Genomic DNA, 13,237 nt, shown 5'->3' on the forward strand with positions numbered 1-13,237 from the left:
GTTGAAGGTGGAAACAGCACACCAGCCTGCTGTTTGTGGCCTCATTACAACTGTCGCCCCATCTGAGGCCCGGAACCAACACGTGTTAACCTCAGCCCCACTGGGGCCAGTGGAACAGCGAGGCCGACAGTGGAACCTGAGCGCTTCACGCCTACATCTACAGCACAATAGCTGCCGGCCCAGGGTTTCCACTACATCCTCTTGCATGCGTACCCCAGGAGAAGTAGGCCAAGGAGAAAGCCACCCTGTGGTGCCGCGCTGTTTGCTTGTGTGTTTCTTTTGGCCAAAACGGCAGACACAGTTCTACCTCAGTGCCTTGTCTCTAAACAATGGTCGAGGCAATGGCTACAATAAGGTGAAAGCAGTGTTATCATCCATCCCTCTGTGATTGAGTGAGTGTGTATTTGTGCAAAGCCGAGGAGATTCCTTTCTCTTCCTCCATCTATGTTGCCTCATACTGGGCCAATATCTTCTTTAAGGACTCTCCTACTAGCTTGACCTGTGAATTTCACAATGAAATCTACAACAGAGGTTTTTTTTCTTCAGGTCTGTTATAAGAGGTGTGGATTTCATCAAGATTGAAAGTATCCTCACCATAAACACAAAATTATTTAAAGTTATCTCCCTTCTTCTTTTTTTCCCCTCCTATCTTCCTCAGGTACTGCCAATGGGTTCTATGTAAGATGGATTTCCTAAGGTTGGACATGATGAGAATCAATGATCGTGGTGGAATTTTAAGTACAACACTCATACTAATGTGGTTTGAAACATTTTTCACAGTGGGCTGCTACCTTTATGGTCATAATACACTCATTTTCTTCATGTCTTTTATGGACTCACGTTTAGGTACGGAGAGGTTAGGAGCCTTTACCAAAATTGCACGGCAGGTTAGTGACAGAGCCAGAAATAAAAGGCAGGCTTCCTAACTTCCACAATAATCTTTTCTTCAAGCCAAATAGAAGTTCGGTCCTTTTACCACAAATATTTCAAAAGGAAAATCCCCCATAGCCTTTCAGATTTTCCCAGAAAACAGTTGTCACGCAGACCTTCAAGATGGAAATAGCAGGCTGGAATACTAAACCCCCATCAGTTCTTTATTCTAGAGCTGACGGTTGATATTCTCTGGGCTGAAGCTAAAGAAAAATGATTTTTTTTTCATAATGGAATGATTTATAATTTTCCAGAGCTTGGCAAAACTAAGCCGGTGAAGAGTAAAACCAGATTTGTGATACTCACACTCCAAGATATTTGGTCTGACTTTTCCTCAAATATTGGATATTTCCTTTCAAAGCTGGAAGTGACCGGAAGGGAGGAGGTGGGGAATAGGGGAGAGGTGTGAGTCTGCGAGTATGGCTGTCTATACCTGCTTTTGGGGGGAGTTACCCTGTTCCCACACTGCACCCAGAGCACCCCTCTCGCTCTTCTTGGCCTTCTACCTCTCGCCCTCGCCTGTTTTCTTCTCCCCATCCCCCACTTCCCTCCGACTCCCGGCTCCTATTCAGCAGATGGGCTGGGGCAGACACCGTCATGGTTGGGAAGCATGAGGAGAGGATGGTGAAAACCACTCCAGGGCCTTTCTCTCAAGCCTTGGTGATGAAAGGACTCAATGAACCTTACCAATTTCTCACAGGAAAATTCCGGCCTCTGTCTCCTTAAGAGCAAGGCATTCAGTAACCCTTAACCGAGCCAGGATTAAAACTCAGAATTTCTGACTTATTCAAGGCCTGTGTTTAGATAGAAAGGCTCCATCACTGTCATACCTGGCAATTAGGATCATTTTAGATACCAAAAGTAACATTTGAAAAAAGTACACCTCAAGCAGATAGGTCTTTTTTTTATACTGAAATAATATTGGTATAAAAATAAGATCTTGGGCTTCCCTGGTGGCGCAGTGGTTGAGAGTCCGCCTGCCGATGCAGGGGACACGGGTTCGTGCCCCGGTCCGGGAAGATCCCACATGCCGCGGAGCGGCTGGGCCCGTGAGCCATGGCCGCTGAGCCTGCGTGTCCGGAGCCTGTGCTCCACAATGGGAGAGGCCACAACAGTGAGAGGCCCGCGTACCACAAAAAAAAATAAAATAAAATAAGATCATACGGAAAAATCCGAACAAACTTTTTGGCCAACCCAATAATAATAACTATGCCTTCAAAACCTATGAAAAGCAGAGCCCTGTCATATATATATATATATATATATATATATAGTATTTGGAGAAAGGTTTGGTTACAGTCACTTTATTTTTTTTCATTGAAGTGTAGTTGATTTACAATATTGTGTTAGTTTCAGGTGTACAGCAAAGCGATTTGGTTATACTTCTATATATGTGTATACATGTATATTCTTTTACAAAAAGTTCTGTTCCATTACAGTTCAGAGCCCTGTCAATCTGAGAGTGCTAGGTTTGACAGCAGGTAGGCATTTTGGGGGCAGAGGCAGCCCTGAGGTCTCTCTCTGTCACTCAACTGATGCCCTTTCTCTGGCTGGCCAGGTTATCCAGTGGGCTGCCTGTTTCCTTGGGAGCTGTGAGTATCAGGACAATCACCGCACCTAGCCCTTCAGGCCTAGTTAAAGTGGTCTTGAGACTTCTCTGATTCTCTGTGTTAGGCTGTAGCAGGTTTCTAGCAGGGAATGGGCGGGAGGGAGGAGAAAGCAGATGTCCTTCTGGGCATAAAAATGCCCCCGAGATTCCTGAGGTTGCCTCATCATTCCTCTAGCCCAGGAATCCTTAAACTCTGTTGCACCAAGGACATGAAGAGCTTTAGTTTTTAAGCCTCCTATGGGTTTCGGGAGTGACAAGCCACATGCATCTGAAGCCACCGAAAGCCACTAAAAAGACTGGTAGAATTGGGCTAGGATTGCCTCAAATGCTTGACACTTCCGTAGAAGCTGAAGCTCCTTGGTTTGTGGTTATTTATTAGCGTCAGAATATGAAAGGACTCTTGTCACAAGATTGGGCTTGTTACAATGTAGTATTTTCATAATCTTTTAATGTATTTCTAGGCGTTAGATCCCTTTGTTCATTACTTATATTAGGTTGAATTCTGGAGACCAGGGCATCAAGGCCTGGACCTGCCAGTGGCTCTGGGCTGAGAGTTCCTCTCTCTCCTCTCCTCTGCCCGGTGCTGTCTTAGGAGGGAGAGTGGGCAGGGAGGCCTGAAGACCCCCTTTCTTATCTAGACTATTAATCTCAGGCAGATGACTCTAGTTCACCCTCTGGAAGGCAGGGATTATAAAATTTGCCTCTCACCTGCCCCCACAGAAAGCTGAATGAGGGCATGTGCCATATTCTTAGGTCCTTAAAAGAATCTGACTTATAAATATTGAGTTATTGTTTTGTTGACCATGAATCTCTCTTCTGCTGACCGAACAGGGCCAGATATCCCATTCCAACTTATTCTATTCCTGATTGACCACAAACTCCCTCTTTGTCACCTCCCAAGGGTCAAATAAAAGGAGGCTCTTTATCAAAAGCTGGACCTTTAGGCCTGACAGTTCCCTACTTTGATTTCTCCAGGGCTGTCCCACTTTCTCTTCTCTCCACCATTTTCCACTGGGCTGGAATATACTAAGTGGCTGCTCATGGAGGTCCCAACAGAGACTCTTCTTTAATACTTCAATTTAGGGTAGATCAGACTAGACACATACAGAGGCCCCTTAAGGCAGGATTTATCTTGGACCAGGGGCAGGAGGCATGCATGGGGTGTGGGTATAGCCTAAATTAGTCTGGTCCTAGCGTAGCTGAAGAAAGATGTGCCAACTGAAGACAGGTAGTCCACAATGGACACAGAGATTAGTGGAGAGTCAGGCTCAATCGGTCAGTGGACTCCTGCTCACCAGTCCCCTGACCCTGGAGGCTGATGGTTCTTCTGACCAGTGTATTCTGCTCCTTCCCCCTTACCCTCTAGCTATTTGCTTTCGGAAGCTACCTTTTTGATACTTAGTGGAAAAGAGTCTTATGTTTTTGTTTGTTTGTGCGTTGGCTAAGTTTTCATCCCCAGGACCTTCTGCCTTCTGACCAAAATGACATTCATTCCCAACCATCTGCCTTACTAGTTTTTCTGGTCTTTAACTGCTTCCTGTTTTTCCATCTCCTCGCTAGCTTACAAGAGAAGCCCTGCTCTCTCTGAAGGCGGGGCCTATTAGGTTATTTATGAATCTGTACCCTGAAGTTTCTTCTTCTTTGAGAGCTTCATTGTTCCCTTGAACTGAGCTTAGGTGTTGAACTACAGTACACAGAAGGGTCAAGTAGGATGCATTTAGGTAAGTTGAATGATGCAAGGGAAACGTAGAACCCAGGGGCAAACTTAGGATCCCCCCCCCCATTTTGCCTTGGGAGGGAAGCACTAAAAATGAGACTCAAGGTATATGTGACATGACATGAGGAGTCATTTCCTATTCATGTGTACCTGAAGCATCCGACAACCTGCTGGCTTTGCAAGGAAGCCCTGGGAGTAAGTGGTCTCTCCATATACAAAGTTGCATGGAGTTAACATTTGCTTTATACAATGTAGAGGGCTGCCTGTTTCCCCTCAGTAGGTAGATGGTCTTCTGTTGCCTGAAGAGTAAACTAAGCTGAATTCCATTTTCTCCTGGCTTCAGATGTAAAGATGTAATCACTACCATCAAAAAAACAAAAGCAAAATTTCCCCTTAGTCCAAGAATCTCACTCTAGCCTTTGGATTTGAAATTGATGGTAGTAGCAGGAAGGGGGGGTGGGGGGTGTTGTATGTTTTTAATAAGTCATACTTCTAGAGAAATGGCAAAAATAGCATGCACTTTCAATTAAATTTTTATGCTTTTTGAGCATATCACCGGCAAATATTTGTTCTTTGTCATCCGTGTACTATATGTTGTACAAAAGGGAATCAGGCATGGGTTTTCTTTCTAAACAAGCAAGGTGTAAAATCAGCAAAGACAGTGATGGAGGTTAACATTTAAGCATTTCCCATCGGCCAGGCACTTTACTCACGACTTTATATGCATTATCCAGTTTAATCCTCAAAACCCTGTGAGTTAAGAATTATACCCAGAGAGTTGTGAAACTTGCTCAACATCACATAGTTAGTAAGTGGTGGAGCCGAGGATCTGAACTCACGTTTGTTTGACTCCAAAGCCCTCAGCCTAATCACTGTGCACACTGTTCTTGCACAAATTTAGTACCAAGTGTCAGAAGCCTTCATCTTTCCAGTGGAGCAAAGCAGCCCGAAAGACCCTCTGAAGTGTCAGTCAGAGCTCATTTTCGGAAAGCAGATAGTGTGAAGACTCTGTTTATAATGTGTAATAGTATTTGATACGTTATTTTAGGAGTGTAGTTTTCACGTCTCCAGATTGCCTCAGAGGACAACACATCTATAGGCTTCTGCCCAAGTCATGATTATTTGTAATCCATGCTATTTGGAAATATTTCCATTTTATCATTTCGCTGATCACAGATGTAGAAAATCACAACAATTCAGCAAGAGCAACCCCCTGAGTTTGGTTGCTATGTATCCCTTCAGCAATTTGGCTTTCAGACTCATGATAAAAAGGGAGTGGATTATTAGCAAAACCACTTAGGAGCTTGTTCTTTTGCCATTGGAGAGTGCAAATGGTTCCTTCTCCATCTACTCTTGCATTGGAAGTGGCACTGGGGGTGGGTATCTTTGGAGGCACATCTGTAGTTTGGTTTTAGGCTCAGCAGGGTATCATCTTGTTAGCTATGTACAATCAAGCCATCATCTCAGTATAAGTTTCCATTGTAGGACCAGGGAAATAATAATAAAATTGAGAAAAAGTGGTCTGAATATCTTAGTAAATGTCTTATCTTTTAACTTGCAAGTTTCTAGAGAAGACACACGGAGCCTTCACCTCTTTATTTTCCCCTGTGTACATGGTGACATGCTTTGCATGGTTGGTATTCAATAATTATTTTTCTCATTACTGTTACTATATCACTAGTGTTCTAGTCATTTTCACCAAACCACCTTTTAGAAGAATTCCCCCCAAAATAGAGCTTACATGTCTAGATCTCCTGAAGCTTCACTTTTTTTTTTTTTTTTTAACTATGACAGATACATTATTTTCTTCACTGGTAGAAAAATCACGTGGTATTCTCAAAACAATGCCGGTTTCTTACTGGTCTTGCTTTAAATAATTACTATCGTTTTCTTACTGAGATTTTTACACAAATTCTTTGCAACTAAGTTAAGCTTAGGAAGGACTAAGACTGGTAGAAATGATCAGGTACTGAAGTATATATCCTGATGTAGAAAATTGTGATTTCATGTTCTGTTGTTAGATCAAATTATCTGAAGCATGTGGCATATACTTTATTAGTAATTTATTAACCTATATAACATCCTTCTGAAGGAAATAATAGCAACAACAATGGCTTACATTTACTGGATATTTATCACGTGCCAGACACTATATTAAATACCTTACATTGATTATCTCATTCAATTCTCATAACGGTTCTATAAGATAGGTGTTATTTTACCTATGAATAGATGAAGCTCAAAGATTCAAGTAACTTTCCCAAGGTTCACAGTGTCACAGTCAGAATTTGAACCCAGTTTTATTGAACACCCAAGCCCGTACCCTATATAATAAAGAGGAAAATGAACATAATTCCTTATTCTTGCTCCTGAATATGAGTATTTATTTCTTAAAAGAGCAGGCTATTATTTGGCCATTTCCAGCCATTTTAATTGGAAGACTTATCATATGCGATTCTTACCAGTCCAGATGAAAATGAGCAATACAAAAGAATAGGAAGGATAAGATTAGCAAATACTCAGTGGAATACTGCAATATCCGGTCATCACTGCAGAGTAGCTCGGGATTCACACGAGCCTAGTTGACACACAAAGACCTTGGACAGGCTGTCTTTGTTAATAGAGTACTTCATTTCTTTACCTGACCCTGCCATGGTGCTCCCCTCTCAGCCCCCAATTAAGCTGCCATTGGCATAGGATTTATAACGTGTCATTGGTCCATTCAAGAGACAGCGACAGAGGTGTGGCTGAAAAGCTGGACAATAAAGAATGGAGACAATTTCCATTTCTGCTCCAATCAGGGTGGCAGCAAAACCATAGCTGACCCTTGGGACAAACCACGACGATTTGGCTAGTTGCGTATTCCAGGTACCAAATGCCTAGTTTTTCAGAAGTTACGTTTCCTCTGAGGGACCAAGATGGTTCACCAAGATGCCCACGATGGGAGCACCTCACATCTTGGGAATTGATTGTGACGTTAGTCTTGCTGCAGTTTTCCAGGAGAGAATCTGTGTTTTGTTCTTCCTTTAGGTTTCTAAACAATAGAGTAAATTTTATAAATGAGGATTTATTTTAAGGAAAAGAATAATTTCTTGATGGAACCACATGTAAAAATATTGTGTGGAAATAAATAATGTAGATTAGGTCATTTTAGAGTCCTTTCTAGGAATTTTAAATGTTATGAACTTTACTTTGTACAGGTCGGATTCTATTAATTTGTGTTTTAAATACATAGTGAGACTTTGGAATTCTTTTGTTAGAATTCAACTTACTGAAAAGAAGAGTGCTATTCCTTTAGAGATGAATTTTATTCTAATTTCACAAATTTGGAAATAAATTTCTGACTTTCCAGTTAACAAGGGAAGAAGCCCCAGGCATCCAGATGTTAAATTATTGCTTTTCTTCAGCGCTAGTCGTATTGTATGTTGTGAATATAATTTTAAAATGATAAAATGTGCACGTATTCATCTTAATTCTCTGGTTGGCCTTCTATTATTCAGGTAATATGGCGACACTTCTCTGTCCCAATTTACTCAGCATTTAGAAAGAATTGATTAGTGGTTTAAGCTCTGAAAAATGTCAGTCTGTTTCCTCGGTCTTCTGTGATTTGAATGACCTAGAGGCTTTGCCAGATAGTTCTGGCCTAAAGATAAAACTGATGCAAGTCAGAGCTGGGGTTTTCCTACCTGCGTACTTACCAGTCTTCCCCTAAACCACAGCCTTTTGATAGCTCTAATAATTAATTTGGTCTTCTCTCTTCTCCCTTCCCTCCTCCTTCTCCTTGTCTGTTCACAGGTTATCTTGACGAATCAAATTACAACCCATCTGAGTGGAGCCCTAGCTTCTCAGGCAGACCTGGTGTCTCCAGCTGATGATTTGTCCCTGTCTGAAGGTAAGGGATCTGTCTTAGAGGGGCTGAAACTTGACACTGACATACGGCTCCGCCACCGCCTCTCTGCCTTCTGCTGAGAACTGAGACACACAGCTAACAGGCCCTGGCCAGTGAACCCAGCCTGAGCCTGGCGATATAGGCTTGGCCACCTTTCCTGGCATCTGATCCCTTATATTTGGAGAGTGTGTTGCTCTGTCTCTATAAGTGAGCTTCCTTTTTCACCTGAGTGAATCATCTTCACAGGCATCTATCACCTCCACCTAAGGCTCGTCACTCCTCTGTAGGTTCTTTTGGGACCTCAGTATGAGGGCTGGTGAACTGCTAAATGACTTTGTTTTTGAGACAGATGCTCAAATGTTGGCTTTACCCATGGTCCCACAGCAATTTAACCTTTTGTTTGTGCTGGGTACTTTTGGACTGGCTAAAAGTGTACACCAGTATCATGTACTGGAGATGTGGCGTTCCCAATCAGCTTTACAGAAGGATTAAGAAAAACTAGCCACGTTGGTAAATCTGCAAAATTTTCTCCACCCTCCCATGCTCGCAAAGGTCAGACTGGCTCTGGTTTATGTAGCTAGGGGAATTACACCACTGAGCCAGTGGGTGGTTTCTCATTTTACTGAAAGTTCTTACTTGACATTTCTGAGTTCTGCTAGTTGTAGTCTGATTTCTTTCAGGGAAGAATGCTGTGGGCCTGGGTGGATGAGCGTAGCTGTTCCAGGCCCCTCTGCACTTTCCATTTTCTGAGAATTATTCATGATGGAATATATGGGACCTCTAGGGCTAGCAAGGCTCCTAACTGCCCAGGTGGTTTTCCATGGATTGGCCTTGGATTATGGTCTCCAAAATTGCAAGGACCACATCCCTGCTTCTCAGCAGTGTTTTTCAGAGTGAAAACGAATTACTTATTTATAACAACTGTAGAGTGCTCTGTGTACCGTATTTCCACACTCAGTGATGCATTGTCATTCCCGCTGAAAAGCTGAGTCATCAATTTTCGTTCCCTCCATACACTTCTTTCATCATCAAGTCTACTTGGTTGTCCTTTCCAAATATATCTGTCTCCTCTTTTTTGTGAGTTGTATTGTGATCAGCTGACTCATTAAAAACTCACACTTGGATTATGTTAATAAATTCCAAAATGGCCTTCCCAACTCCAGCCTCTACCACGTACATCTTAACACTACCAAATTAAACTTCCCCATTTCTGGCTTCCTTTTACTGTGTCAGTCTCCTACTCAGGAATCTTGAAATTGCTATAGCCCATTTCCTGAGAATGGGCAAAAATCAACAAGCTGATTTTAAAATATTCAGGAATCTGTGGCTTGTTAGCTTGTAGTCAACCAGGGTGGAAGTATTTACACCATGGAAATCAGCAAATGCTGAAAATCAGGTTTTTTTCTTTTCTCTTGTGTGGATCAGTTTCCCCCAAAATACGCTAGATTGAGTGGATGCTTCTTAACTCCTTGTAGTCTGTCCTTTCCTTCCTCTTCACCCTCTGTGAAGCTCCTCCAGCAAGTATGCTGACCTTCTGCCTGCTCTCCTGAGCCCTGGCTCCGTGCCTCTGCAGAGACAGCTCACCCTTCTAGAACAGCATTTCCCTTTTTCACTCCTACCTCTTCTTTTCTTCCCAAATCCTCCCACTCCTTCGAGGTTTATTTAAAGACCACCTCTTCACATATGGACACCAAGGGGGAAAAATGCTGGTGGTGGGGGGTGGTGGTGGGATGAACTGGGAGATTGGGGTTGACATATATACACTAATATGTATAAAATGGATAACTAGTAGGAACCTGCTGTATAAAAAATAAATAAAATAGGGGCTTCCCTGGTGGCGCAGTGGTTGAGAGTCCGCCTGCCGACGCAGAGGACGTGGGTTCGTGCCCCTGTCCGGGAAGATCCCACATGCCGCGGAGCGGCTGGGCCCGTGAGCCATGGCCGCTGAGCCTGCGCGTCCGGAGCCTGTGCTCCGCAACAGGAGAGGCCACAACAGTGAGAGGCCCGCGTACCGCAAAAAATAAAAATAAATAAATTAATTAATTAAATTAAATTAAAAACAAAAAAGACCACCTCTTCCACAGAAACTCCTTGCCTGTTCCAGTCTGCCTTGGTCTCACTTTCTCTTCTTCCTCTGTGGCCCTTCTACCAGATCAGCAATAGACAGAAAAGATTTAAAAAAAAGAAATTAACTTTTCATGGTTTCCCCACCAGATTAAGGTCACAGGCTCTCTTGTATTCTTTTTGTTGTGCCTGAATGACCAGCAAAGTTCTAGGCACATAGTAGGCAGTAAATAAATGCTGCACCAATACCATAGTAAATGCTTTGTAACAACAATGAGAATCACATAAAGACCTATGAACGTGATTAAAAATTATTATTATAAGTATTACACACATACACATTTATTCAGTTCCAAGGAGGAGACCAGAAGAGAATATCTTGTTTCCTTATCTGAAAACCAATAAGTAAGAGTACTTTGCTTTGTCCTGGCTTCCTGGTTTATCTCAAGCAAAGAAGAGGAGCAAAACAGATATAAAGGAAATTGCTTTGTGGCTGCAGTGTAACCGCTTCCAAAAAATGGTAAAGTCCTGTTCATGGCCAAGGGAGAGTTACCAGCTCATCCTTAGACAACTTTTTCTTATTATGAAACCCAAGGGAGAATGGAAGCAATTGAGTTTTCTAGATCTTTTCCTTCCATAGCCAAGCAGATAAAGAGTCTATAGAATTTTTTTTCTGAAGCCTATAATGAAGTTCCTTACCAGTGAATGAAAAACAATAATAAATTTCTTAGAACACTTATACCTATTCAGATATATTGCAGTGGTTGTTAACGTTGCTCTGATTAAAATGTATAAATCTCTCTGTTGTTGTAAGCATGCGTTGTATCATCAGCTTTGCCCCTGTGTTATTAGCTCTGTGATCGTGGGCAGCTCTTTTAATCACTTTGGGCCTCAGTTTTTTCTTTTAAATGACAGATAGTTTGAATTTAAGATGGCTGAAGTCTTTTCTAGCTCTGACTCTGTAAGATTGTGATATGGGTCTGAAGGTCAGGAGCGTTCACTCGGTGATGGGGTTTTAAAATTCTGATATACAGGGTGGGAAGAGTGACCTTGTCGTCCTAGATTAAACATAATGGAAAGGATCCTCGGAAATCTTAGCACTGATACATCAGCATACCTCTAACAGCCCCCTCTCCCCATACGGCTGTCTCTCTGTCTCTGTAAACACTTCTGGGCTTGTCTGTCTGTCCCTTGCTCTACCTCTCTCCCACACAAACATGTCCACCAGTGCAAGCTGGTGAGAGTGAGAAACACACTGCGATGGGCTGAGCCCAAGGTTCACCCTGTCCTGTAATAGATTTCAGCTGCAAGAGCAGAGGGCACGGCTTCAACAGCGCTCCCTTGAAAACAGTTGCGGGGTGAGAACAAGCGACCGAGAGCAGCCAGTGAGAAAATGATCTGAGTTGACCCGAGAGAAGTACCCAGCAGGGGCTGATGCGGGGAAATGAAGTTCCTTCTGCTCTGGCTCAGAGCAGGGGATACGAGTGACCTGGCCCAACTGAGAGATCTCTTCCACACCAGCGGATCCTGTACTATTAATATCTGCCAGCTGCAGGCCCAGAGCATCCCCCTGCTGAGATCAAAAGAGTTCCTATCTTAGCTGGAACAAGGTCATCTGCACAGGGCTGTAAAAGCGAGCCCTGGCTGGCTGCGGGGACCTCGACGGGGGGAGGAGAAGGCAGGAGATGGGGAGGTGTTCTCTCACGCTCCTTTAATCTCGGCTGACCAGCTGTTGCCCTCCCAGTGTTGGTAAAGTTGAGAGTTCTTTGTTTTTGTGTTGCTGGGGCTTTTTTTCCTTATTAAATTTGTGCCTGGGTTGTTGCTTGGATTATGTAGACCCACGTTCACTGCTAGGGTCCACGGTCTGATTCCCTTTGAGGATTCATTCCCCCAGTGAATTATTCAGCTCCCAGTTGGGAGAGTCAAAGAAGGGAGACGTGGACACCAAAGGACTCTCCCGACATTGCTCCTACCCATAAGCTTTGTGTCCTGAGAAGGCATTAGAGGGCAAATTGAATTTTTCCTGTTTAGTTAAAATAACTCCTCCTATGTGCAAGTGTGCTTGTCAATTTTCAGCGTGCCTTGCACAAACATTATTTTCTTCATGTGGGGGAATGGACCGGCTGAGACTTATGCAAGTTGACCAAAGTTATATTGTGAACCCAAGGGCAGAAATCAGGATTTTTGACTTTATGATCTACATTGTTCTTGACCAGGCACTGTGAGTCAAACTATTTTCTTCTTCGGTGTTTTGCTCTGTTGACAGAAACTCAGGCGTGTAGGTTATTATGAAGTTCAGTGTCTGGTTACTTACTAGGTTATTGTGACTGTTCTGTGACCAAGGACATGTTTCTTAGATGCCCTTGACATTTCTTCCTGGTGGTCATCGAAGATGCTAAGGATGATTGGATCTCAGTCATAGTGATCAGTAGAGAAAGGATCTAACAGTCCAGCTGGCCTAAGACACCATGTCCTATTCTGAAGTCACCTGGGATTTGAGCAGAAAGGACTGGCTGAGCCCCTGTCCACCCAGGCACAGTTAGTAGGTGAGATTGACGTGCGGTGACAGTGGGCCCTGTGCAAGATTGAAGCTTTGTTCAACCTAGATCATTGGCTATCCTTCCTCAGATAATTTACTGGGATAGCAGTCACTTCAGTGTGGTGACGCGCCCATTTCAGGAGCCTAGGGTGGCACTTAATATCCTTTTATCTGTAGTAATAGTTTTTTGTAGATAATAGCCTTAAAAAGCTAAAAATTAAAAGTGCCTGGATGGGTCAAGGAAAGAACGCAAGAGGAAAAAGTAGTATTTACTAGAACCAAGAGTGGTTTCTAGTTTTAGTGTCGGAAGCCTTTCTATTCCAATTGAACTGATGGCTGATTTCATGCGCAGGAGAAGGTATTTTGGGATTCATATTCCCTAACAAACCATCCCTGCAAAAAGCTGGAGTCCATTTGATAGATTATATGCAAGTGCGTGGCTTGTGTCTCTTTTAAAATAAATTCAACAAGCAAGAACAGCTCAGAATG

The 13,237-nt window shown here is 43.0% G+C and overlaps 1 protein-coding gene across 5 annotated transcripts in view; it reads left to right on the forward strand.

Moving 5' to 3' along the window:
- RAD51B (RAD51 paralog B) overlaps nucleotides 1-13,237 on the forward strand; it is a 670,662-nt gene that overhangs the window by 454,794 nt on the left and 202,631 nt on the right. For all 5 annotated transcript variants that reach the window (XM_081228971.1, XM_081228967.1, XM_081228970.1 and 2 more), the window contains exon 8: nucleotides 8,052-8,148. In XM_081228971.1, the coding sequence (XP_081085097.1) occupies nucleotides 8,052-8,148 (97 nt within the window). The remainder of the gene's footprint in view (nucleotides 1-8,051; nucleotides 8,149-13,237) is intronic.

This window comes from Mesoplodon bidens (assembly GCF_964165515.1).
Source record: "Mesoplodon bidens genome assembly, chromosome: 3".
In the NCBI taxonomy this organism is placed as follows: domain Eukaryota; kingdom Metazoa; phylum Chordata; class Mammalia; order Artiodactyla; family Ziphiidae; genus Mesoplodon; species Mesoplodon bidens.